At 56.8% G+C, this 24,351-nt stretch overlaps 3 protein-coding genes across 3 annotated transcripts; all 3 read right to left on the reverse strand.

Annotated features, from left to right (window-relative positions):
- Positions 1 to 5,695: 5,695 nt before the first annotated feature.
- LOC138919826 (spermatogenesis-associated protein 31E1-like) lies at positions 5,696 to 9,496 on the reverse strand. The gene is made up of 4 exons (XM_070246415.1): positions 9,264 to 9,496; positions 8,438 to 8,498; positions 7,919 to 7,979; positions 5,696 to 7,635 (listed from the first exon to the last, which is right to left on the reverse strand). The coding sequence occupies exons 1-4, from the start codon at positions 9,450 to 9,452 to the stop codon at positions 6,213 to 6,215; spliced, it is 1,734 nt and encodes a 577-aa protein (XP_070102516.1). The 5' UTR covers positions 9,453 to 9,496; the 3' UTR covers positions 5,696 to 6,212.
- Positions 9,497 to 13,286: 3,790 nt separating this feature from the next.
- LOC138919827 (spermatogenesis-associated protein 31E1-like) lies at positions 13,287 to 16,706 on the reverse strand. The gene is made up of 4 exons (XM_070246416.1): positions 16,466 to 16,706; positions 15,643 to 15,703; positions 15,117 to 15,177; positions 13,287 to 14,843 (listed from the first exon to the last, which is right to left on the reverse strand). The coding sequence occupies exons 1-4, from the start codon at positions 16,649 to 16,651 to the stop codon at positions 13,385 to 13,387; spliced, it is 1,767 nt and encodes a 588-aa protein (XP_070102517.1). The 5' UTR covers positions 16,652 to 16,706; the 3' UTR covers positions 13,287 to 13,384.
- Positions 16,707 to 20,491: 3,785 nt separating this feature from the next.
- LOC138919828 (spermatogenesis-associated protein 31E1-like) lies at positions 20,492 to 23,911 on the reverse strand. Its single transcript, XM_070246417.1, has 4 exons — positions 23,671 to 23,911; positions 22,848 to 22,908; positions 22,322 to 22,382; positions 20,492 to 22,048 (listed from the first exon to the last, which is right to left on the reverse strand). Exons 1-4 carry the CDS (start codon positions 23,854 to 23,856, stop codon positions 20,590 to 20,592), a joined length of 1,767 nt encoding a protein of 588 aa, XP_070102518.1. The 5' UTR covers positions 23,857 to 23,911; the 3' UTR covers positions 20,492 to 20,589.
- Positions 23,912 to 24,351: the final 440 nt, after the last annotated feature.

Below are 24,351 nucleotides of genomic sequence, written 5' to 3' on the forward strand. Positions count from 1 at the left end.
GGAAGCACCCCTTACAAGACAGCCTCCCCGGGGAGCTGCGGGAAACAAGATGCACAAGCTGTAGCCAGGAGCAGAGGGCCCTGGGACAGCAGGGCAGGCCAGGCCAGGCCAGGTGCGGGTGGCCCCTTGAGAGCCATGGCCCTCCCTGGCCCTCCCTTCACTTCACCGAATTCTCCTGCTGTCCCTCCCCGCCAGGCCTCTTGCCACCCCCTGCCCCATGGCTCCCCTCCCAGCTCAGCCCCAAGCTGCCTGTAGCCCCGGGGCACGTCAGAGACTCTGCGAGGAAGAAGCCCAGGAGAGAAGGGCAAGATTCCTTACCTTGGCGAAAGGGACCTCAGGCCCCCCACTTCTGCCAGGTCCTTCCGGCCAGCTCTGTAAGCTAGAAATGAGGGCACTGGGTCACAGCCGTGAAGGCGGGGGCCTAGGGCTCTGGCAGGAGGCTGCGTGCAGTGTGCCTTTAGGGGAGACCGTTTGAGGTCAGACTCTGGAGCCCAGGCACCAGTGCCCAAGGCCACGGGATCCCTGACGGGGATGGCAAGGCTGCTGATGGGTTGAGGTTTGTCGTGGACCAAGTGCTTCAACCTCCACCACAGCCCACATGCCCCTGCTGGGCAACACCCTGTTCCGGACGCCTGCTGGCCTGGGCCTTGGTTCCGCGCACAGCATCTGGCAAGCACTCAGGTTTTCCTCTCCTTGCCGGGAGCCTCGCTGAGGGCTCTGTTTCCTGAGGGACAGGCTCTGTCCCTGGCATCCTCGAGCCCACGGAGCTGGGCGCTCAGGGACAGGAGGTGCAGGCCAGCTCTGGGGCACAGGGCTGAATGGCAGGAGCTTGCTTACCTTTCAAAGCTCCCCTTTTCTTCCTGCTCCTGCTGCTCCTCCCTCTCGGCTCCACTTGACGCTGAGGTGAGAGAAAAGACAAGAAACTGCGGGGTCTGAGCCCCAAGGCTCCCTCTCCTCTCTCTGGACCAGCCGCAGACGCACAGCGTTTGTGAGCGGGATGACTGCCTACCCTGAACTCCTGGGGCTCTGGGGTGTTCCTTCCCTTTTACTTCCTTTTGAAGTGGATAACTGAACACAAAATGGACGTTTGCTGTCTTCCTTCTCTGAGGATCGTAAGCAGGTCCCCATGTGGGACCAGCGTGCATCTTCTGTCACTGTTCCTCTGCTCGAGAAGCGCGCGCCTTCTCAGAGGTACAGGATCGTGTGAGCTTCCTCAGGGAGGACTCTGCTTCCTGAGGCTACAGCCCCACTCCAGGTCCTGCCCAGAGGCTCTCGGGGGCTCAGCTGTGCCCTCAGATCAACCACGACAGAGAAAAGGCCCGCCTGAGACACCTGCCCCGGGGAGGTGGCTGGGGAACGGGTGCTCAGGGCCTGTCTTCCCACAGATCCCACTCGGCATCCCGTCCGTGGCCACTGGTCGCTGGCCTCTGGGGCCTTTCCCTGGAGCCCTCTACCACACCGGGACTCCTGCTCGGAGGTCTTCGGACCGAAATCCCTGTGCCCACTCTCCCCCCTGCCCACCCAACCTGGCTGGTCTCTAGAAGGATGATGTTCTGTTCTTTCCCGTCCCTGGGGTCCCTCTAGTTGATTCAGAGAAGTGGAAATCACAGTAAAAGAGGAGAGAGACTCGTCTTCTGGTGGGTCTGGGTCCAGGATTTCTTACCTTCCTGACGTTTCTCCTTTTGTCAGTTGGTTGTGAGGGCGAATTCCTCTTGGGGGAGGGGGGGAAGAACAGGAGGAAGAGCCCCAGTCCATACAGGATGCGGAGGATGGTCCCAATCACCCAGGAGGCGGCACTGGAGCTCAAGCAGGTAGCAACAATGCTTTGTAGACGTAAGATAGGAGTTTCCATGTCTCAAGTCTAGTCCTACTCTCAGGCAACTGAGCGCTGGGAGTGACTTGGAGATTAGAACCCCACGCCCTCATCGTGGAACTGTGGCCGTGTCACGGGGGCTCCTGAGGGGGGAGGGGGGAGGGGCAGGCGAGAGGAGGGCAGCCGATTGGACCCCAGCCCCTGCGCCGCCAACTGGCCTCCAACTGCCTCCCTCCACCCTCCTGGGCCTTCTAGACCTTAGCTGGTTTTCTGTTTCTTCCACCTGGAAGCCAGCTGTCGCCCGGTTCCTTGCCTCTCCTGGATTCTTGGTTTGAAGCCACCTATCTCAGGGCCTTTGAAAGTCTGCAGTTCTCCCAGGAATTCGAGCTAGTTCCCAGGGACTCACACCCTCATTCTCCTCTGTCCTCAACTCCGACTGTTGTTTTCACCTCACTTATTGACTCTGTGTGTGCGTGCCAGGACACTGAAGTGCTGCTCTCTTAGCTGATCTCAGTTATAGAATGCAGCGTTCTCGACTCTAGTCACCACGTCAGACATGAGATCCTCAGAGCTCCTTGATCTCAGGGCTGAGAGTTGGTCCCCTTTGACCTGCCTCTCCCTCTCCCTCCCACTCCACAGCCGCTGGCCACCACTTTTGTACTCTCTGTTTCTGTGAATTGACCTTTCTTTTGTCGTTTTTCGAGTTCACGTGCTAAGCGACCCCAGGCAGTATCTGTCTTCCTCTGTCTGGCTTGTTCCACTGAGCGTAACGCCCGCCAGGTTCATCGATGTTGTGCCAGTCTCCACTCCATTTGTCCACGTAACAAGCTTTTGGTTTCGTCAATCTGGAAGTCCCACTTTATTTTACGCTTGTTTGGCTTTGAATATGAACGTTGTTATTGTTTCGATCAACCTTTGCCATCTTCGCTCAGGACGACTCACCCAAAAATGGAAACTAATCATTTCTTACGGAACATAAGCATAATCAAAATTTAAGTAACTAAACCTCCCAGTAATGTGTTTTATGTTAGTCGCATTTCTACTTCTGAAGTGAGAAAGCCTTCACCAAGACTTATGGGACGTGCTGGACACACACACACACACACACACACAGACACACACACACGCGCGCCCATACATAACGCAGGCGTGGACACATTTGCACAGACCAATTCAGGCCTTTCCAACCAGAGAATTCAGCACATTCTCATTTTCTCTAAGCTTTTCTGTCGTCTTGACCCTGTTTCTTCTCATTCCGCCCGAAATAGACCGTCTTCCGTTTCCAGAGTTTAGACGGCTGTGTGGCCCAGCCCGAAGCCGGGCACGGCTCGAGTGAGCTGAAGTGCTGCTCTTGAGAGCGGACGTTGGGGCCGGGTCCGTGGCCCGGGTTGGAGTCCAGTCTGAGGCAGCCCTTTCTGGTCTCCCCGGTTTGCCCGCCACGCGATCTCTTTCTCAGAGTTGGCCTTGCCTTCCCCTTCCTGCCCCCTCCGGGCCCCCGGAGCCTCGAGTCTTGCCTGAACCTGTAGAAAGAGGGCCCTTCGAGTCCTAGAGGAATTCCCTGGTGACATCATCGGACATGCCTTTTTCAGTGAGAACTGGGGGTTCACTTAGGGATTGTACTTTTTGGTCAACGTGTTAACTTTTCAGACTCGTTGGACAGGTAGTGCTTAGATATCCGGGTTTATAGTTATTACACAGCTATCCATACACACAGCGACGGAGAGAGACTCTTTTAACTGATAATAGGGTAATCTTACTTATACCAAAAGCGTTAAGGTCTACGTTGTTCTTACTAGCTTCACATGATAAATACGTTCCCGATTTACGAATGTGTGTGATCACAGCAGAATTTGCAACAGGGTAACTCTCTTAGCAGGCCCCAAGATGATCTTTAACGTCTTTCTCAACAGTTAAAACAACTTTATTCTTCTGAAGTCCAACAAAGACCTTTTTCTGGAGCTGAGACTCCTAATTGGGACGCTTGGCTAGCGTATGACTGTGACCAGAGTCCCACATTCAGGCTCTCGCACGCAAGAGTTCTGGACTCAGGGCCTCCTCAAAGCCAGCTGCCCAGGTCAGGGACTGACATGACTCGGGCCTCCCGCGTGTTCCCTGAATTGGCCTGCCTGCCAGCTCAGAGAGAGGATGAGGAGCGAATGTGTTTTAAAATGCAAATCAATCGGAAAGCTCTTCCGGGAAACCTGACCCACCTGGAACAGTGTCAATAGTAGAGGGGAACCCCTGGTATTAAATAAAGACCGCCCACCCCAAATTTAGGGAAATTGGATTGTTTCCCTGACATACACGATGATTTCTATCTCTGTCATAGCAGAAGACAGAAGTACAGGAATTGCCTGCTGCTCCGATATTAAGACGAGTTTCAGAAAGGTTCCCTTTTCTCTTCCGTTCAATAGAGAAGCGATAGGAGGGCCAGGAACGCACTGACATTTTCTTGCTCTGTTGGGATTCATTGGATTCCGTTACCATTTAATCTAGCGATTCTGCGCTAGTACTCAAGTGAGAAACTGCAGTTGTGTGTTCATTCCCAAATAATTTGAGTCCACAGCAACCATGAGCTAGTTTCTTCTTAATTCAAGTGGAAATCCAGTTCATTCAGGGGACCTGCTCCGCAGGTGCGGATCTCTGTCTACTTAATGTTCTCTGGAGACGAAGAACAAAGAGCTTGTGACAGGTTGAAGGTCAGGGGTCTCCTGTCCAGATACGTTCTGACAGTGTTTTATTCAATGTGGTGATACCTGGCCCTCCCACGTCCTCGGCACCTGTCGTGCGTTAGGTAACGGCATTTTTTTCCTGAGGAAATGGCTCAAATCCAAGATACCGTGTTAGGTTTACTCTCTCTGCCCTGTTTCGCCCTTTCAGCCTCTAACCCGTGTTGCATTTGCTTGTGAGATCCTGGAGGCGGGTTCATTTTCACACCATCACTGCCATTGATACTTACTGGGCAGGCAAATTTCAGTTCACCCAAAAGCCTTCACAGAGAAGCTCATGGCAGGTTTATTTCTAAGGGGTGAAATCGTAAAAATCAAAAAATGTCATCCGGTAGGTAAGCGGTTAAACTCTAGTGGCACTTTATTCTCCTTCCCCGGCGTCCCACCCTAGGCGCACAGTGTCCCACCCACCGTCAGGTGGTGACCCCACACACTCACCCCCGGCTCCGTTCCCCAGGAGGAGAAGGCAGGGGCAGGAGAGCAGGGCTCTGAGCTCCTCTGGGCAGAGGGGTGAGGCCCACAGCAGCACGCGTGCTCCCCACCCGCCCGCCCTCAGAGCCGGGAGCGCAGCCATCCTTGTCGCTGCTGCTCCAGACTGTGACAAGCACAGAGGGACGGGGACGCTGGGCCGAGAGGGATGCGCAGGCCCATCTCCACGGCCGCTTCAGCAGGGAGAGGAGCAGCTCCCGGGGCAGCGTCCTCACCTATTCCCAGCGAGAGCTCGGGGTGCAGGGCAAGCTTCCTCGCCCTCCGGACTCAGGGCCAGCACTGCCCCACACTCCCCTCCCCACTCTGTGACCTGTGAGCCTGTCTCTACGCTTGCTGGAGCCTCTGCAAAGCCCCTCCCTACAGCCCCACAAGTTCAAGGGCCAGAGAACGCAGGAGAGGACAGGCGGGGCCCATCGTGGGCTTGGGGTCTTAGAGGTTTTGCTCATCTGGAAAGAGCCCAAAGCTTCCATTGGTTTTTGTAAGGACGGTGTGATGGGGACTTGAGGTGCAATGGGGGAGCTGGGGCGAGGGCAGGTGAGCCACGCTGCAGTCGGCCTCCCCCCATGGCCCTGTCCCTTCTGGAAGCCAAAGCAGACGCTCAGGAAGGGCGGAGCCTGACCCCGTTTTTTCCCCCTAGCAGGGCACAGACAGAAGCCACGACCTCTAGGGAGAAAACAAGTGTATTTGGGGAAAATTGGGGTAGGAGGACAGCATTAGCACGGAGGGTGGGATAAGGAGCAAAACCAGGTTTTCTGTTCGTCCGCTTGCCCGTTCGGGCAGAGAAGCGTTCCTACGAGGAAAGCTGTGTCAGGCACAGTCTGCTCATCCCGGGAGAGGCATATCTGAGGAGAGCGTGGCGGGTAATGGATTGGCTGAGGCAGCTGCCACCCTCAGCCCAGGCTGGCAGGGTTTGGCCGGGGACCGCGGCTGCCCGGATGGCAGGGTCCCGTCGCCATGCCTGCTCTGATCCATCCCCTCGTATTCGGACAGTTGTGGTCCCTGGAGGTGGGTTGGGGACTGTCCTCTGTGATTGTTCTCCTCTGCTCTGGGGAGGAGGGAACGTCGTGGTGACAGGTATGTCCGGCTTGCCAGGCCTGAAGTGGGTTTTGCGATGCTTCTGCTGGGAGGCCAGAAGTTCTCGGCCAGCCTCAGTTTCCCTCCCAGGACGCAGACACAGGATGTCACTGTCGATGGCGCCTGAACAGCCCCGCCATCCGACGCCGAGCTGTGTGTGACCCGTGCCCGGCTCTGGGCGGTGGCTGAGGCGGGCTTGCCTTTGCGAGGGGCTCCTCTGGTGCTTCCTCCTTGTTGGGCCTCAGGCAGGGCAGGAGGCGTCTCAACATTTTTCTGAGAGGGCTGTCGCGAGGATCCTCTTCCTTTGCAGGCGGGGGCTGGAGGGGTTTGGTCTCGAGGGTGTCTCCCACGTCCCCGACCTGGCTCCGAGACTGGGACCCTGACTCCCCGTCCAGTGTTGCCACCCCGCGGCAGGGCTCTGGTGAGGCCCCACCCCTGCTCTCCTCCCGAGGCTCTTCCCTGGCCACGGGGGACCCTGAAGTCGGCCCCCGACGGCCTTGCTCGGCCCCCACGAAGGTCCCACCCCGCCCTTTTCTCTCTGAGAGGCCGCGTGGGAAGGTTGGAGAAGGCGGCCGGCCCTCCTGTCCCGAGAGAGAGGCTTCTGAGGGCCCACTGCCATCGCCAGGTAGGGTCCCTCCCAGGGCCTTCTGATTTTCCTCACACACAGGTGAGGGAGCAGGGAGGGGACGGGCCAGCCTGGGAACTGATGGTTTGGTCGTCCAAGTTAAGACCTGGTCACCCGGAGGAGGCTCAAGAGGTTTTCCCGTCAAGTGTGCAGAGTCAGCTTTCGAGGGGGCCCCAGAATCACAGGTGGCTGCGGGGGGCAGAGGGGACCGTGGAAGGGCCGAGGGTTGAGCCTCACATGCTTCCAGAGCGGCAGGCCCCAAGGGCAGGAGGGGTAGGCCCCAGCGGAAATTCAGCCCAGACGTGATAGTGTGTGCTGGGAGCATCTGAGGAGTGCGTGGATCGTCTTGTTCTTCTTCCCAGACCTCCGTTTGCATGCTCTCCGTGATGTCTGTCTCGAGCAGCTTCTGGGCGTCAGGGTTGGCGACTGAGGGGCTGTCGGTCTCTCCCTCCCTATGTGTGGGGCCTCCCCAGAATGAGGCCACTGGTGGGTGGCAGGACAGGGGCCCTTGCTGGGACCCGAAGTGCGACGGCACGGGGAAGAACAAGACCTGGATCGTGTTCCAGCGGGAGGGGAACGTTTCAACGCGACAGCTCACGCGGCCGTGGCCTGAGTTGGGAAATGGCCAACACGAGTGAGCTGGGGCCGAGCTCGTGGCAACAGGGCGTAGTGGAGTGGTGGTCAGGGCCGAGGGCGGTTCTGCTGGCAGGGTGGAGGCCCAAGGTAGAGTGCGCTGGGTGAGAAGAGCCAGGGAAAGTGCTGGAGCCGTGGTGAGAGGAGCACCTTGCACGGGCTTCCCGCGTGGCTGGCGGACTCTAGCAGACGCTGTCTTGCACGCCTCCCCAGGGGAGGCTTGAGATGTCAAGCGATGGAAGCACCCCTTACAAGACAGCCTCCCCGGGGAGCTGCGGGAAACAAGATGCACAAGCTGTAGCCAGGAGCAGAGGGCCCTGGGACAGCAGGGCAGGCCAGGCCAGGCCAGGTGCGGGTGGCCCCTTGAGAGCCATGGCCCTCCCTGGCCCTCCCTTCACTTCACCGAATTCTCCTGCTGTCCCTCCCCGCCAGGCCTCTTGCCACCCCCTGCCCCATGGCTCCCCTCCCAGCTCAGCCCCAAGCTGCCTGTAGCCCCGGGGCACGTCAGAGACTCTGCGAGGAAGAAGCCCAGGAGAGAAGGGCAAGATTCCTTACCTTGGCGAAAGGGACCTCAGGCCCCCCACTTCTGCCAGGTCCTTCCGGCCAGCTCTGTAAGCTAGAAATGAGGGCACTGGGTCACAGCCGTGAAGGCGGGGGCCTAGGGCTCTGGCAGGAGGCTGCGTGCAGTGTGCCTTTAGGGGAGACCGTTTGAGGTCAGACTCTGGAGCCCAGGCACCAGTGCCCAAGGCCACGGGATCCCTGACGGGGATGGCAAGGCTGCTGATGGGTTGAGGTTTGTCGTGGACCAAGTGCTTCAACCTCCACCACAGCCCACATGCCCCTGCTGGGCAACACCCTGTTCCGGACGCCTGCTGGCCTGGGCCTTGGTTCCGCGCACAGCATCTGGCAAGCACTCAGGTTTTCCTCTCCTTGCCGGGAGCCTCGCTGAGGGCTCTGTTTCCTGAGGGACAGGCTCTGTCCCTGGCATCCTCGAGCCCACGGAGCTGGGCGCTCAGGGACAGGAGGTGCAGGCCAGCTCTGGGGCACAGGGCTGAATGGCAGGAGCTTGCTTACCTTTCAAAGCTCCCCTTTTCTTCCTGCTCCTGCTGCTCCTCCCTCTCGGCTCCACTTGACGCTGAGGTGAGAGAAAAGACAAGAAACTGCGGGGTCTGAGCCCCAAGGCTCCCTCTCCTCTCTCTGGACCAGCCGCAGACGCACAGCGTTTGTGAGCGGGATGACTGCCTACCCTGAACTCCTGGGGCTCTGGGGTGTTCCTTCCCTTTTACTTCCTTTTGAAGTGGATAACTGAACACAAAATGGACGTTTGCTGTCTTCCTTCTCTGAGGATCGTAAGCAGGTCCCCATGTGGGACCAGCGTGCATCTTCTGTCACTGTTCCTCTGCTCGAGAAGCGCGCGCCTTCTCAGAGGTACAGGATCGTGTGAGCTTCCTCAGGGAGGACTCTGCTTCCTGAGGCTACAGCCCCACTCCAGGTCCTGCCCAGAGGCTCTCGGGGGCTCAGCTGTGCCCTCAGATCAACCACGACAGAGAAAAGGCCCGCCTGAGACACCTGCCCCGGGGAGGTGGCTGGGGAACGGGTGCTCAGGGCCTGTCTTCCCACAGATCCCACTCGGCATCCCGTCCGTGGCCACTGGTCGCTGGCCTCTGGGGCCTTTCCCTGGAGCCCTCTACCACACCGGGACTCCTGCTCAGAGGTCTTCGGACCGAAATCCCTGTGCCCACTCTCCCCCCTGCCCACCCAACCTGGCTGGTCTCTAGAAGGATGATGTTCTGTTCTTTCCCGTCCCTGGGGTCCCTCTAGTTGATTCAGAGAAGTGGAAATCACAGTAAAAGAGGAGAGAGACTCGTCTTCTGGTGGGTCTGGGTCCAGGATTTCTTACCTTCCTGACGTTTCTCCTTTTGTCAGTTGGTTGTGAGGGCGAATTCCTCTTGGGGGAGGGGGGGAAGAACAGGAGGAAGAGCCCCAGTCCATACAGGATGCGGAGGATGGTCCCAATCACCCAGGAGGCGGCACTGGAGCTCAAGCAGGTAGCAACAATGCTTTGTAGACGTAAGATAGGAGTTTCCATGTCTCAAGTCTAGTCCTACTCTCAGGCAACTGAGCGCTGGGAGTGACTTGGAGATTAGAACCCCACGCCCTCATCGTGGAACTGTGGCCGTGTCACGGGGGCTCCTGAGGGGGGAGGGGGGAGGGGCAGGCGAGAGGAGGGCAGCCGATTGGACCCCAGCCCCTGCGCCGCCAACTGGCCTCCAACTGCCTCCCTCCACCCTCCTGGGCCTTCTAGACCTTAGCTGGTTTTCTGTTTCTTCCACCTGGAAGCCAGCTGTCGCCCGGTTCCTTGCCTCTCCTGGATTCTTGGTTTGAAGCCACCTATCTCAGGGCCTTTGAAAGTCTGCAGTTCTCCCAGGAATTCGAGCTAGTTCCCAGGGACTCACACCCTCATTCTCCTCTGTCCTCAACTCCGACTGTTGTTTTCACCTCACTTATTGACTCTGTGTGTGCGTGCCAGGACACTGAAGTGCTGCTCTCTTAGCTGATCTCAGTTATAGAATGCAGCGTTCTCGACTCTAGTCACCACGTCAGACATGAGATCCTCAGAGCTCCTTGATCTCAGGGCTGAGAGTTGGTCCCCTTTGACCTGCCTCTCCCTCTCCCTCCCACTCCACAGCCGCTGGCCACCACTTTTGTACTCTCTGTTTCTGTGAATTGACCTTTCTTTTGTCGTTTTTCGAGTTCACGTGCTAAGCGACCCCAGGCAGTATCTGTCTTCCTCTGTCTGGCTTGTTCCACTGAGCGTAACGCCCGCCAGGTTCATCGATGTTGTGCCAGTCTCCACTCCATTTGTCCACGTAACAAGCTTTTGGTTTCGTCAATCTGGAAGTCCCACTTTATTTTACGCTTGTTTGGCTTTGAATATGAACGTTGTTATTGTTTCGATCAACCTTTGCCATCTTCGCTCAGGACGACTCACCCAAAAATGGAAACTAATCATTTCTTACGGAACATAAGCATAATCAAAATTTAAGTAACTAAACCTCCCAGTAATGTGTTTTATGTTAGTCGCATTTCTACTTCTGAAGTGAGAAAGCCTTCACCAAGACTTATGGGACGTGCTGGACACACACACACACACACACACACAGACACACACACACGCGCGCCCATACATAACGCAGGCGTGGACACATTTGCACAGACCAATTCAGGCCTTTCCAACCAGAGAATTCAGCACATTCTCATTTTCTCTAAGCTTTTCTGTCGTCTTGACCCTGTTTCTTCTCATTCCGCCCGAAATAGACCGTCTTCCGTTTCCAGAGTTTAGACGGCTGTGTGGCCCAGCCCGAAGCCGGGCACGGCTCGAGTGAGCTGAAGTGCTGCTCTTGAGAGCGGACGTTGGGGCCGGGTCCGTGGCCCGGGTTGGAGTCCAGTCTGAGGCAGCCCTTTCTGGTCTCCCCGGTTTGCCCGCCACGCGATCTCTTTCTCAGAGTTGGCCTTGCCTTCCCCTTCCTGCCCCCTCCGGGCCCCCGGAGCCTCGAGTCTTGCCTGAACCTGTAGAAAGAGGGCCCTTCGAGTCCTAGAGGAATTCCCTGGTGACATCATCGGACATGCCTTTTTCAGTGAGAACTGGGGGTTCACTTAGGGATTGTACTTTTTGGTCAACGTGTTAACTTTTCAGACTCGTTGGACAGGTAGTGCTTAGATATCCGGGTTTATAGTTATTACACAGCTATCCATACACACAGCGACGGAGAGAGACTCTTTTAACTGATAATAGGGTAATCTTACTTATACCAAAAGCGTTAAGGTCTACGTTGTTCTTACTAGCTTCACATGATAAATACGTTCCCGATTTACGAATGTGTGTGATCACAGCAGAATTTGCAACAGGGTAACTCTCTTAGCAGGCCCCAAGATGATCTTTAACGTCTTTCTCAACAGTTAAAACAACTTTATTCTTCTGAAGTCCAACAAAGACCTTTTTCTGGAGCTGAGACTCCTAATTGGGACGCTTGGCTAGCGTATGACTGTGACCAGAGTCCCACATTCAGGCTCTCGCACGCAAGAGTTCTGGACTCAGGGCCTCCTCAAAGCCAGCTGCCCAGGTCAGGGACTGACATGACTCGGGCCTCCCGCGTGTTCCCTGAATTGGCCTGCCTGCCAGCTCAGAGAGAGGATGAGGAGCGAATGTGTTTTAAAATGCAAATCAATCGGAAAGCTCTTCCGGGAAACCTGACCCACCTGGAACAGTGTCAATAGTAGAGGGGAACCCCTGGTATTAAATAAAGACCGCCCACCCCAAATTTAGGGAAATTGGATTGTTTCCCTGACATACACGATGATTTCTATCTCTGTCATAGCAGAAGACAGAAGTACAGGAATTGCCTGCTGCTCCGATATTAAGACGAGTTTCAGAAAGGTTCCCTTTTCTCTTCCGTTCAATAGAGAAGCGATAGGAGGGCCAGGAACGCACTGACATTTTCTTGCTCTGTTGGGATTCATTGGATTCCGTTACCATTTAATCTAGCGATTCTGCGCTAGTACTCAAGTGAGAAACTGCAGTTGTGTGTTCATTCCCAAATAATTTGAGTCCACAGCAACCATGAGCTAGTTTCTTCTTAATTCAAGTGGAAATCCAGTTCATTCAGGGGACCTGCTCCGCAGGTGCGGATCTCTGTCTACTTAATGTTCTCTGGAGACGAAGAACAAAGAGCTTGTGACAGGTTGAAGGTCAGGGGTCTCCTGTCCAGATACGTTCTGACAGTGTTTTATTCAATGTGGTGATACCTGGCCCTCCCACGTCCTCGGCACCTGTCGTGCGTTAGGTAACGGCATTTTTTTCCTGAGGAAATGGCTCAAATCCAAGATACCGTGTTAGGTTTACTCTCTCTGCCCTGTTTCAGCCTTTCAACCTCTAATGCGTGTTGCATTCTTTCTAAGTTCCTGGAGGCTGGCCCATTTTCAAGCCTTCGTTACTCATTGCCATTGATATTAACCGTGCAGAAAAATTTAGGTTCACGCCAAAACCTTCCCCAGAAGTTCATAGCAGCTTTATGCATAGGGGACATTATAAAAACCAAAAACTGTCCTTCAGTAGGTAAGTGGTTAAACTCTGGTGGCACTTTGTCTCCTTCTCCCGGGTCCCAGCCTAGGTGCACAGTGTCCCACCATCAGATCATGCCGCCACACACTCACCCCCGGCTCCATTCCCCAGGAGGAGAAGGCAGGTGCAGGAGAGCAGGGCCCTGTGCCCCTCTGGGCGGAGGGGACAGGCCCGCAGCAGCCTCTGTGCTCCCCAACCGCCCACCCTCAGAGGCCGGAGCTCAGTCGTGGTCGTCGCTGCTCTTCCAGACTGTGACAAGGACAGAGGGAGGGCGACGCTGGGCCGAGAGGGTTGCGCAGGCCCATCTCCACGGCAGCTTCAGCAGGGACAGAAGAAGCTCCTGGGGCAGCGTCATCTATTCCCACCAAGAGCTCGGGGTGCGGGGCAAGCTTTCCCGCTCCGGACTCAGGGCCAGCACTGCCCCACACTCCCCTCCCCGCCCTGTGACCTGTGACTCTGTCTCTACACTTCCCGGAGCCTCTGCAAACCCCCTCCCTACAGCCCCAGAAGCTCAAGGGCCAGAGAACGCAGGAGAGGACGGGTGGGGCCCATCCTGGGCTGGGGTCTAGAGGTTTTGCTCATCTGGGAATAGCCTAAAGCTTCCGTTTGTTTTTGTAAGGATGGCGTGATGGGTACTTCGCGTGCAATGAGGGAGTTGGGGCCAGGGCGCGTGAGCCACGCTGCAGTCAGCCTCCCCCCATGGCCCTGCCCCTTCTGGAAGCCACAGTAGACACTCAGGGAGGGCGGAGCCTGACCCTGCTTCTACCCCTAGCAGGGCGAGACGGAGGCCACCAGGTCTCAGGGGAAAAAAACATGTATTTGGGGGAAATCGGGGTTGGAAGGCACCATCAGCACAGAGGGTGAGGTCAGGAGAAAAACCAGAAGTCCTTGGCGAACCCTCAGTCTGTCTCCCAGCGCCCAGACAAAGGATGATACTGTGGATGGCGCCTGAACAGCCCTGCCATCCGACGCCGAGCTGCGTGTGACCCGTGCCTGGCTCTGGGCGGTGGCTGACGCGGGCTTGCCTTTGCAAGGGGCTCCTCTGGTGCTTCCTCCTTGTTGGGCCTCAGGCAGGGCAGGAGGCGTCTCAACATTTTTCTGAGAGGGCTGACGTGAAAAACCTCTTCTTTTTCCGGCAGGGCCTGGAGGGGTTTGGTCCCGAGGGCGTCTCCTGTTCCTCCGACCTGGCTCCAAGACTGGGACCCTGACTCGCCCTCCAGTGTTGCCACCCCACGGCAGGGCTCTGGTGACGCCCCACCTCCACTCTCTTTCAGAGGCTCGTTCCTGGCCATTGCTGACCCTGGACTCAGGTGTAGACGGCCTTGCTCGGCCCCCACGACCGTCCCGCTCTGCCCATTTCTGTCCGAGAGGCTGAATGCGAAGCTCGGAGAAGGCGGCCGGCCCTGCTGTCCCATCAGAGAGGCCTCGGAGGGCCCACAGCCATTGCCAGGTAGGGTCCCTCCCGGGGCCTTCTGGTTTTCCTCACTCACAGGGGAAGTTGAAGGGAGGGGAGGGGCCAGGCGCGGAACTGATGCTTTTGTGGTCAAAGTCTTATGTTTCTCTCCTGGGTGGGGCTCAAGAGGTTTTCCCGAGAACTCTGCACTGTCGGCCTTCAAGCGGGTGCCGGAATCACGGGTGGCAGAGGAGGGAAAAGTAGACCGTGGAAGGGCCAAGGGTTGAGCCTCACTTGCGTTCAGCTCAGCCGACTCCAAGGACGGGAAGGGTGGGCGCCAGCGGACATTCAGCCCAGACGTGATACTGGGTGCTTCGAGCATCTGAGGGCTGCCTGGGGCGTCTTGTTCTTCTTTCTCTGGCCAGGCCTTCGTCTGTGTTCTTTTCCTGATTTCCATCTTGAGCAGCTTTGGCGCATCAGGGTTGGCAAGTGAGGGGCTCTCCGTCTCTCCCTCCCTGTGTGTGGGGCCTCCCCGGAATGAGGCCACTGGTCGGTGGCAGGACAGGTGCCCTTGCTGGGACTGGAGGTGCGCTGACCCGGGGAAGAACAAGACCTTGATCATGTGCCACTGCGAGAGGAACTCGACGCGCCAGCTCATGCGGCCGTGGCCTGAGTTGGGAAATGGCCAAGAGGAGTGAGCTGGAGCTGTGCTCATGGCAGTAGTGTCCGGTGGGATTCTGGTCAAGTCAGCTGGAGGTTCCGCCGGCAGGGTGGAGGCCAGAGGTATAGGGGTGTGGGTCAGAGGCCCCAGGGAATGTGCTGGAGTCATGGTGAGAGTAGCACCTGCCACAGGCTTTCCGCGTGGCTGCTGGGCTCTGGCGTATGCTGTGTTGCTCGCCTCCCCAGGGTAGCCTTGACATGATGAGCGATGGGAGCATCCCTTGGAAGACAGCCTCCCTGGGGAGCTGCGGGAGCCAGGAGGCACAAGCTGCAGCCGGGAGCAGAGGGGCCCGGGACAGCAGGGCAGTCCAGGCGGGGGTGGCCCCTTGGGAGCCATGGCCCTCCATGGCCCCACCTCCACTTCACCAAATTCTCCTGCTCTGCCTCACCGCAGGCCTTTGGCCACCCCTGTCCCCGTGGCTCCCCTCCCAGCTCAGCCCCAAGCTGCCTGCAGCCCTGGGGCCACACCAGAGACTCTGGGAGCAAGAAGTCCGGGAGAGAAGGGCAAGATCCCTTACCTGTGCGAAAGCGACACCTGGCCCCGCACTTCTGCCAGGCCCTTCCCAGCAGCTCTGGGAGCTAGAAATCAGGAGACTGGGTCACAGCACTGAAAGCGGGGCAGGGGCGGTGGAGAGGGCTCTTACAGGAGGCTGCGTGCACTGTGCCTTTAGGGGAGTCTGTTGGGAGGTCAGACTGTCGAACCCGGGCACCAGTGTCCAAGGCCACCGGATCCCTGATGGGGCTGGCAAGGCTGCTGATGGGTTGAGCTATGTCATTGACCACGCGCTTCCACCTCCACCACAGCCCACGTGCCCCGGCTGGACGAGACCCTGTTCCAGGCCCCTCCTGGCCCGGGCCCTGGTTCCCAGCACAGAATGTGGCAAGTCCTCAGGTTTTCGTCTCCCTCCCGCAAACCTCCCTGAGTGTTCTGTTTCCTGAGGGACGGGTTCTGCCCCTGGCATCCTCGAGCCCGTGGAGCTGGGCGCTCAGGGACAGGAGATGGGGGCCAGCTCTGGGGCACGGGGCTGAATGGCAGGAGCTTACCTTTCAAAGCTCCCCTTTTCTTCCTGCTCCTGCTGCTCTTCCCTCTGGGCTCCACTTGACGCTGAAATGAGAGAAAAAAGAAGCAGCTGTGGGGGCTCCCTCTCCTATCTCTGGACCAGCCGTGGACACTTAGCGTTTATGAGGAAGAGGACTGCCTACACTCAGCTCCTGGCGCCCGGGGGTGTTTCTTTCCTTTTACTCGTTTTTGAAGTGGAGACTAGAACGTGAAACGGATCTTTGGTGTCTTCCTTCTTTGGAGAACGTGAGGAAGGATGATTTTCTATGTGAGACCCACCATGGATTTCTTTCGTCACTGTTCCTCTGTTCAAGAATCACGCACATTCGCAGACGTCCAGAAGCCTCTGAGCTTCCTCGGGGAGGACTCTGCTTCCCGAGGCCCGAGCCCCACTCCAGACCCTGCCTGGAGGCTCTCGGGGGCTCAGCACTGCCCTCAGATCAGCCCCGACAGAGGAAAGGCCTGCTCAAGACGCCTGCCCCAGGAAGGCGGTGGGGGAACCAGAGCTCAAGACCCGTCCTCCCACGCAGATCCCACTCAGCATCCCTTCCTCAGCCGCTGGTCACTGGACTGGGGACTTTCCCTGGAGCCCTCTACCACACCTGGACTCCTGCTCTGAGATCTTCCGAGGGAAATCCTCGTGCCCTCTCTAATCCCTGCTCGCCCAGCCTGGCTTGTCCGTGGAAGGAGGATGTTGTATTCTCTGCCAGTTCCGGAGTCCCTCTACTTTGATTCAGAATCTTGGAAATGACAGTAGAACAGAAGAGAGACTCATCTTCTGGTGGGTCTCTGCCCAGGGTTTCTTACCTTCCTTATGTTTCTGCGTTCACAAGGTGGTCGCGAGGATGGATTCCTCTGCAGGGAGGGAAGGCGCAGGAGGAAGAGCCCCAGTCCACACAGGAAGGGGAGGATGGTCCCAATCACCCAGGAAGTGGAACTGGAGCTCGGCCAGGTAGCAAAGAGGCTTTTCAGAAACATGAGAGGATTCTGCATGTCAGAAATGCAGTGCTGCCCTCAGGCAACTGAGCTCTGGGAGTGGCTTGGAGATTATTACCCCAGGCCCCCATGACAGAAGTGCGGCCTTGTCACAAAGGGCTCTTGAGGGCTGCGGAGGGGACAGCAGGGGAGCAGGCTGGACCAGAGCCCCTCCCCCACCCTCTAGCCTACGTCTCCCTCCCTCTACCCTCCTGGGCCTTCGAGACCTTAGCTAGTTTTCTATGTCTTCCCCCTGGAAGCCAGAGGTCACCGGGTTCCTTGCGTCTCCTGGATTCTTGGTTTGAAGCCAGCTATCTCATGGCCTTCGAAAGTCTGAAGTTCTCCCAGGAATTTGATCTAGTTCCCAGGGATTCATACCCTGATCCTCCTCTGTCCTCAACTCTGATTGCTGTTTTCACCTCACCTAGTGACTTTGTGTGTGTGTGTGTGTGTGTGTGTGTGTGTGTGTGTGTGAGAGGACACTGAAGTGCCAGTCTCCTAGCTGATTTCAATTATGCAATTCAGTGTTCTCGACTGTAGTCACCACGCCAGACATTAGAACCTCCGACGTTTTTCATCTGAGAGCTGAAAGTTTGTCTCCTTTCACCTGCCTCTCTCTATTTCCCCCACCCCACAGCCGCTGGCCACCACTTTTCTATTCTCTGTTTCCATGAGTTGACCTTTCTTTTATAGTTTTCCGAGTTCACGTGTAAGTGAGCCCAGGCAGTATCTGTGCTTCTCTGTCTGGCTCGTTTCATTGAGCATAACGCCCGCCAGGTTCATCCATGTTGCGCAAATCTCAGCTCCATTTGTCCACATAACAAGCTTTTGGTTTCGTCAATCTGCAAGTCCCACTTTACTTTGCACTTATTTGGTTTTGAATACGAACGTTGTTATTGTTTCCACCAACCTTTGCCATCTTCACTCCGAACGACTCACCCCCAAATTGAAACTAATCATTTATTATTTAACGTAAGCATACTAAAAGTTTAAGTAATTAAACCTCCCAATGATGTGTTTTGTGTCAGTAGCGTTTCTGCTTCTGCAGTGAGAAAGCCTTTACCAAGACTTATGGCACATGCTGGACACACACACACAGACACACACACACACACACGCCCGCACATACGCAGGCGTGGACACATTGGCACAGAACACTTCAGTATTTTCAAAGCAGAGAATTAAGCATATTCCCATTTTCTTTAATCTCTTATGTCGTCTTGACCCCATTTCTTCTTACTCTGCCTCAAATAGACAGTCTTCAGTTTCCAGAGTCCAGACGGCTGTGTGGCCCAGCCCGAAGCCGGGCACGGCTCGAGTGAGCTGAAGTGCTGCTCTTGAGAGCGGACGTTGGGGCCGGGTCCGTGGCCCCGGTTGGAGTCCAGTCTGAGGCAGCCCTTTCTGGTCTCCCCGGTTTGCCCTCCACGCGATCTCTTTCTCAGAGTTGGCCTTGCCTTCCCCTTCCTGCCCCCTCCGGGCCCCCGGAGCCTCGAGTCTTGCCTGAACCTGTAGAAAGAGGGCCCTTCGAGTCCTAGAGGAATTCCCTGGTGACATCATCGGACATGCCTTTTTCAGTGAGAACTGGGGGTTCACTTAGGGATTGTACTTTTTGGTCAACGTGTTAACTTTTCAGACTCGTTGGACAGGTAGTGCTTAGATATCCGGGTTTATACTTATTACACAGCTATCCATACACACAGCGACGGAGAGAGACTCTTTTAAGTGATAATAGGGTAATCTTACTTATACCAAAAGCGTTAAGGTCTACGTTGTTCTTACTAGCTTCACATGATAAATACGTTCCCGATTTACGAATGTGTGTGATCACAGCAGAATTTGCAACAGGGTAACTCTCTTAGCAGGCCCCAAGATGATCTTTAACGTCTTTCTCAACAGTTAAAACAACTTTGTTCTTCTGAAGTCCAACAAAGACCTTTTTCTGGAGCTGGGACTCCTAATTGGGACGCTTGGCTAGCGTATGACTGTGACCAGAGTCCCACATTCAGGCTCTCGCACGCAAGAGTTCTGGACTCAGGGCCTCCTCAAAGCCAGCTGCCCAGGTCAGGGACTGACATGACTCGGGCCTCCCGCGTGTTCCCTGAATTGGCCTGCCTGCCAGCTCAGAGAGAGGATGAGGAGCGAATGTGTTTTAAAATGCAAATCAATCGGAAAGCTCTTCCGGGAAACCTGACCCACCTGGAACAGTGTCAATAGTAGAGGGGAACCCCTGGTATTAAATAAAGACCGCCCACCCCAAATTTAGGGAAATTGGATTGTTTCCCTGACATACACGATGATTTCTATCTCTGTCATAGCAGAAGACAGAAGTACAGGAATTGCCTGCTGCTCCGATATTAAGACGAGTTTCAGAAAGGTTCCCTTTTCTCTTCCGTTCAATAGAGAAGCGATAGGAGGGCCAGGAACGCACTGACATTTTCTTGCTCTGTTGGGATTCATTGGATTCCGTTACCATTTAATCTAGCGATTCTGCGCTAGTACTCAAGTGAGAAACTGCAGTTGTGTGTTCATTCCCAAATAATTTGAGTCCACAGCAACCATGAGCTAGTTTCTTCTTAATTCAAGTGGAAATCCAGTTCATTCAGGGGACCTGCTCCGCAGGTGCGGATCTCTGTCTACTTAATGTTCTCTGGAGACGAAGAACAAAGAGCTTGTGACAGGTTGAAGGTCAGGGGTCTCCTGTCCAGATACGTTCTGACAGTGTTTTATTCAATGTGGTGATACCTGGCCCTCCCACGTCCTCGGCACCTGTCGTGCGTTAGGTAACGGCATTTTTTTCCTGAGGAAATGGCTCAATCTAAGATATGGTGTTAGGGTTAGTCTCTCTGCCCTGTTTCAGCCTTTCAACCTCTAATGCGTGTTGCATTCTTTCTAAGTTCCTGGAGGCTGGCCCATTTTCAAGCCTTCGTTACTCATTGCCATTGATATTAACCGTGCAGAAAAATTTAGGTTCACGCCAAAACCTTCCCCAGAAGTTCATAGCAGCTTTATGCATAGGGGACATTATAAAAACCAAAAACTGTCCTTCAGTAGGTAAGTGGTTAAACTCTGGTGGCACTTTGTCTCCTTCTCCCGGGTCCCAGCCTAGGTGCACAGTGTCCCACCATCAGATCATGCCGCCACACACTCACCCCCGGCTCCATTCCCCAGGAGGAGAAGGCAGGTGCAGGAGAGCAGGGCCCTGTGCCCCTCTGGGCGGAGGGGACAGGCCCGCAGCAGCCTCTGTGCTCCCCAACCGCCCACCCTCAGAGGCCGGAGCTCAGTCGTGGTCGTCGCTGCTCTTCCAGACTGTGACAAGGACAGAGGGAGGGCGACGCTGGGCCGAGAGGGTTGCGCAGGCCCATCTCCACGGCAGCTTCAGCAGGGACAGAAGAAGCTCCTGGGGCAGCGTCATCTATTCCCACCAAGAGCTCGGGGTGCGGGGCAAGCTTTCCCGCTCCGGACTCAGGGCCAGCACTGCCCCACACTCCCCTCCCCGCCCTGTGACCTGTGACTCTGTCTCTACACTTCCCGGAGCCTCTGCAAACCCCCTCCCTACAGCCCCAGAAGCTCAAGGGCCAGAGAACGCAGGAGAGGACGGGTGGGGCCCATCCTGGGCTGGGGTCTAGAGGTTTTGCTCATCTGGGAATAGCCTAAAGCTTCCGTTTGTTTTTGTAAGGATGGCGTGATGGGTACTTCGCGTGCAATGAGGGAGTTGGGGCCAGGGCGCGTGAGCCACGCTGCAGTCAGCCTCCCCCCATGGCCCTGCCCCTTCTGGAAGCCACAGTAGACACTCAGGGAGGGCGGAGCCTGACCCTGCTTCTACCCCTAGCAGGGCGAGACGGAGGCCACCAGGTCTCAGGGGAAAAAAACATGTATTTGGGGGAAATCGGGGTTGGAAGGCACCATCAGCACAGAGGGTGAGGTCAGGAGAAAAACCAGAAGTCCTTGGCGAACCCTCAGTCTGTCTCCCAGCGCCCAGACAAAGGATGATACTGTGGATGGCGCCTGAACAGCCCTGCCATCCGACGCCGAGCTGCGTGTGACCCGTGCCTGGCTCTGGGCGGTGGCTGACGCGGGCTTGCCTTTGCAAGGGGCTCCTCTGGTGCTTCCTCCTTGTTGGGCCTCAGGCAGGGCAGGAGGCGTCTCAACATTTTTCTGAGAGGGCTGACGTGAAAAACCTCTTCTTTTTCCGGCAGGGCCTGGAGGGGTTTGGTCCCGAGGGCGTCTCCTGTTCCTCCGACCTGGCTCCAAGACTGGGACCCTGACTCGCCCTCCAGTGTTGCCACCCCACGGCAGGGCTCTGGTGACGCCCCACCTCCACTCTCTTTCAGAGGCTCGTTCCTGGCCATTGCTGACCCTGGACTCAGGTGTAGACGGCCTTGCTCGGCCCCCACGACCGTCCCGCTCTGCCCATTTCTGTCCGAGAGGCTGAATGCGAAGCTCGGAGAAGGCGGCCGGCCCTGCTGTCCCATCAGAGAGGCCTCGGAGGGCCCACAGCCATTGCCAGGTAGGGTCCCTCCCGGGGCCTTCTGGTTTTCCTCACTCACAGGGGAAGTTGAAGGGAGGGGAGGGGCCAGGCGCGGAACTGATGCTTTTGTGGTCAAAGTCTTATGTTTCTCTCCTGGGTGGGGCTCAAGAGGTTTTCCCGAGAACTCTGCACTGTCGGCCTTCAAGCGGGTGCCGGAATCACGGGTGGCAGAGGAGGGAAAAGTAGACCGTGGAAGGGCCAAGGGTTGAGCCTCACTTGCGTTCAGCTCAGCCGACTCCAAGGACGGGAAGGGTGGGCGCCAGCGGACATTCAGCCCAGACGTGATACTGGGTGCTTCGAGCATCTGAGGGCTGCCTGGGGCGTCTTGTTCTTCTTTCTCTGGCCAGGCCTTCGTCTGTGTTCTTTTCCTGATTTCCATCTTGAGCAGCTTTGGCGCATCAGGGTTGGCAAGTGAGGGGCTCTCCGTCTCTCCCTCCCTGTGTGTGGGGCCTCCCCGGAATGAGGCCACTGGTCGGTGGCAGGACAGGTGCCCTTGCTGGGACTGGAGGTGCGCTGACCCGGGGAAGAACAAGACCTTGATCATGTGCCACTGCGAGAGGAACTCGACGCGCCAGCTCATGCGGCCGTGGCCTGAGTTGGGAAATGGCCAAGAGGAGTGAGCTGGAGCTGTGCTCATGGCAGTAGTGTCCGGTGGGATTCTGGTCAAGTCAGCTGGAGGTTCCGCCGGCAGGGTGGAGGCCAGAGGTATAGGGGTGTGGGTCAGAGGCCCCAGGGAATGTGCTGGAGTCATGGTGAGAGTAGCACCTGCCACAGGCTTTCCGCGTGGCTGCTGGGCTCTGGCGTATGCTGTGTTGCTCGCCTCCCCAGGGTAGCCTTGACATGATGAGCGATGGGAGCATCCCTTGGAAGACAGCCTCCCTGGGGAGCTGCGGGAGCCAGGAGGCACAAGCTGCAGCCGGGAGCAGAGGGGCCCGGGACAGCAGGGCAGTCCAGGCGGGGGTGGCCCCTTGGGAGCCATGGCCCTCCATGGCCCCACCTCCACTTCACCAAATTCTCCTGCTCTGCCTCACCGCAGGCCTTTGGCCACCCCTGTCCCCGTGGCTCCCCTCCCAGCTCAGCCCCAAGCTGCCTGCAGCCCTGGGGCCACACCAGAGACTCTGGGAGCAAGAAGTCCGGGAGAGAAGGGCAAGATCCCTTACCTGTGCGAAAGCGACACCTGGCCCCGCACTTCTGCCAGGCCCTTCCCAGCAGCTCTGGGAGCTAGAAATCAGGAGACTGGGTCACAGCACTGAAAGCGGGGCAGGGGCGGTGGAGAGGGCTCTTACAGGAGGCTGCGTGCACTGTGCCTTTAGGGGAGTCTGTTGGGAGGTCAGACTGTCGAACCCGGGCACCAGTGTCCAAGGCCACCGGATCCCTGATGGGGCTGGCAAGGCTGCTGATGGGTTGAGCTATGTCATTGACCACGCGCTTCCACCTCCACCACAGCCCACGTGCCCCGGCTGGACGAGACCCTGTTCCAGGCCCCTCCTGGCCCGGGCCCTGGTTCCCAGCACAGAATGTGGCAAGTCCTCAGGTTTTCGTCTCCCTCCCGCAAACCTCCCTGAGTGTTCTGTTTCCTGAGGGACGGGTTCTGCCCCTGGCATCCTCGAGCCCGTGGAGCTGGGCGCTCAGGGACAGGAGATGGGGGCCAGCTCTGGGGCACGGGGCTGAATGGCAGGAGCTTACCTTTCAAAGCTCCCCTTTTCTTCCTGCTCCTGCTGCTCTTCCCTCTGGGCTCCACTTGACGCTGAAATGAGAGAAAAAAGAAGCAGCTGTGGGGGCTCCCTCTCCTATCTCTGGACCAGCCGTGGACACTTAGCGTTTATGAGGAAGAGGACTGCCTACACTCAGCTCCTGGCGCCCGGGGGTGTTTCTTTCCTTTTACTCGTTTTTGAAGTGGAGACTAGAACGTGAAACGGATCTTTGGTGTCTTCCTTCTTTGGAGAACGTGAGGAAGGATGATTTTCTATGTGAGACCCACCATGGATTTCTTTCGTCACTGTTCCTCTGTTCAAGAATCACGCACATTCGCAGACGTCCAGAAGCCTCTGAGCTTCCTCGGGGAGGACTCTGCTTCCCGAGGCCCGAGCCCCACTCCAGACCCTGCCTGGAGGCTCTCGGGGGCTCAGCACTGCCCTCAGATCAGCCCCGACAGAGGAAAGGCCTGCTCAAGACGCCTGCCCCAGGAAGGCGGTGGGGGAACCAGAGCTCAAGACCCGTCCTCCCACGCAGATCCCACTCAGCATCCCTTCCTCAGCCGCTGGTCACTGGACTGGGGACTTTCCCTGGAGCCCTCTACCACACCTGGACTCCTGCTCTGAGATCTTCCGAGGGAAATCCTCGTGCCCTCTCTAATCCCTGCTCGCCCAGCCTGGCTTGTCCGTGGAAGGAGGATGTTGTATTCTCTGCCAGTTCCGGAGTCCCTCTACTTTGATTCAGAATCTTGGAAATGACAGTAGAACAGAAGAGAGACTCATCTTCTGGTGGGTCTCTGCCCAGGGTTTCTTACCTTCCTTATGTTTCTGCGTTCACAAGGTGGTCGCGAGGATGGATTCCTCTGCAGGGAGGGAAGGCGCAGGAGGAAGAGCCCCAGTCCACACAGGAAGGGGAGGATGGTCCCAATCACCCAGGAAGTGGAACTGGAGCTCGGCCAGGTAGCAAAGAGGCTTTTCAGAAACATGAGAGGATTCTGCATGTCAGAAATGCAGTGCTGCCCTCAGGCAACTGAGCTCTGGGAGTGGCTTGGAGATTATTACCCCAGGCCCCCATGACAGAAGTGCGGCCTTGTCACAAAGGGCTCTTGAGGGCTGCGGAGGGGACAGCAGGGGAGCAGGCTGGACCAGAGCCCCTCCCCCACCCTCTAGCCTACGTCTCCCTCCCTCTACCCTCCTGGGCCTTCGAGACCTTAGCTAGTTTTCTATGTCTTCCCCCTGGAAGCCAGAGGTCACCGGGTTCCTTGCGTCTCCTGGATTCTTGGTTTGAAGCCAGCTATCTCATGGCCTTCGAAAGTCTGAAGTTCTCCCAGGAATTTGATCTAGTTCCCAGGGATTCATACCCTGATCCTCCTCTGTCCTCAACTCTGATTGCTGTTTTCACCTCACCTAGTGACTTTGTGTGTGTGTGTGTGTGTGTGTGTGTGTGTGTGTGTGTGAGAGGACACTGAAGTGCCAGTCTCCTAGCTGATTTCAAT

This window comes from Equus caballus, chromosome 21 (assembly GCF_041296265.1).
Source record: "Equus caballus isolate H_3958 breed thoroughbred chromosome 21, TB-T2T, whole genome shotgun sequence".
Classification (NCBI taxonomy): Eukaryota; Metazoa; Chordata; class Mammalia; order Perissodactyla; family Equidae; genus Equus; species Equus caballus.

What these genes read in the sequence shown, in the direction of transcription:
- LOC138919827 (XM_070246416.1), bottom strand. Translation starts at nt 16,651, where the DNA reads ATGCAGAATCCTCTCATGTTTCTGAAAAGCCTCTTTGCTACCTGGCCG. An exon ending in AACGCAGAAACATAAGGAAG is followed by an intron (nt 15,704 to 16,465) that starts GTAAGAAACCCT and finishes CTCTCATTTCAG; the next exon opens with CGTCAAGTGGAGCCCAGAGG. An exon ending in CAGGTGTCGCTTTCGCACAG is followed by an intron (nt 14,844 to 15,116) that starts GTAAGGGATCTT and finishes TGGCTCCCGCAG; the next exon opens with CTCCCCAGGGAGGCTGTCTT.
- LOC138919828 (XM_070246417.1), bottom strand. Translation starts at nt 23,856, where the DNA reads ATGCAGAATCCTCTCATGTTTCTGAAAAGCCTCTTTGCTACCTGGCCG. An exon ending in GAAAAGGGGAGCTTTGAAAG is followed by an intron (nt 22,383 to 22,847) that starts GTAAGCTCCTGC and finishes CCTGATTTCTAG; the next exon opens with CTCCCAGAGCTGCTGGGAAG. An exon ending in CAGGTGTCGCTTTCGCACAG is followed by an intron (nt 22,049 to 22,321) that starts GTAAGGGATCTT and finishes TGGCTCCCGCAG; the next exon opens with CTCCCCAGGGAGGCTGTCTT.
- LOC138919826 (XM_070246415.1), bottom strand. Translation starts at nt 9,452, where the DNA reads ATGGAAACTCCTATCTTACGTCTACAAAGCATTGTTGCTACCTGCTTG. An exon ending in AAAGGAGAAACGTCAGGAAG is followed by an intron (nt 8,499 to 9,263) that starts GTAAGAAATCCT and finishes CTCTCACCTCAG; the next exon opens with CGTCAAGTGGAGCCGAGAGG. An exon ending in CTGAGGTCCCTTTCGCCAAG is followed by an intron (nt 7,636 to 7,918) that starts GTAAGGAATCTT and finishes TGTTTCCCGCAG; the next exon opens with CTCCCCGGGGAGGCTGTCTT.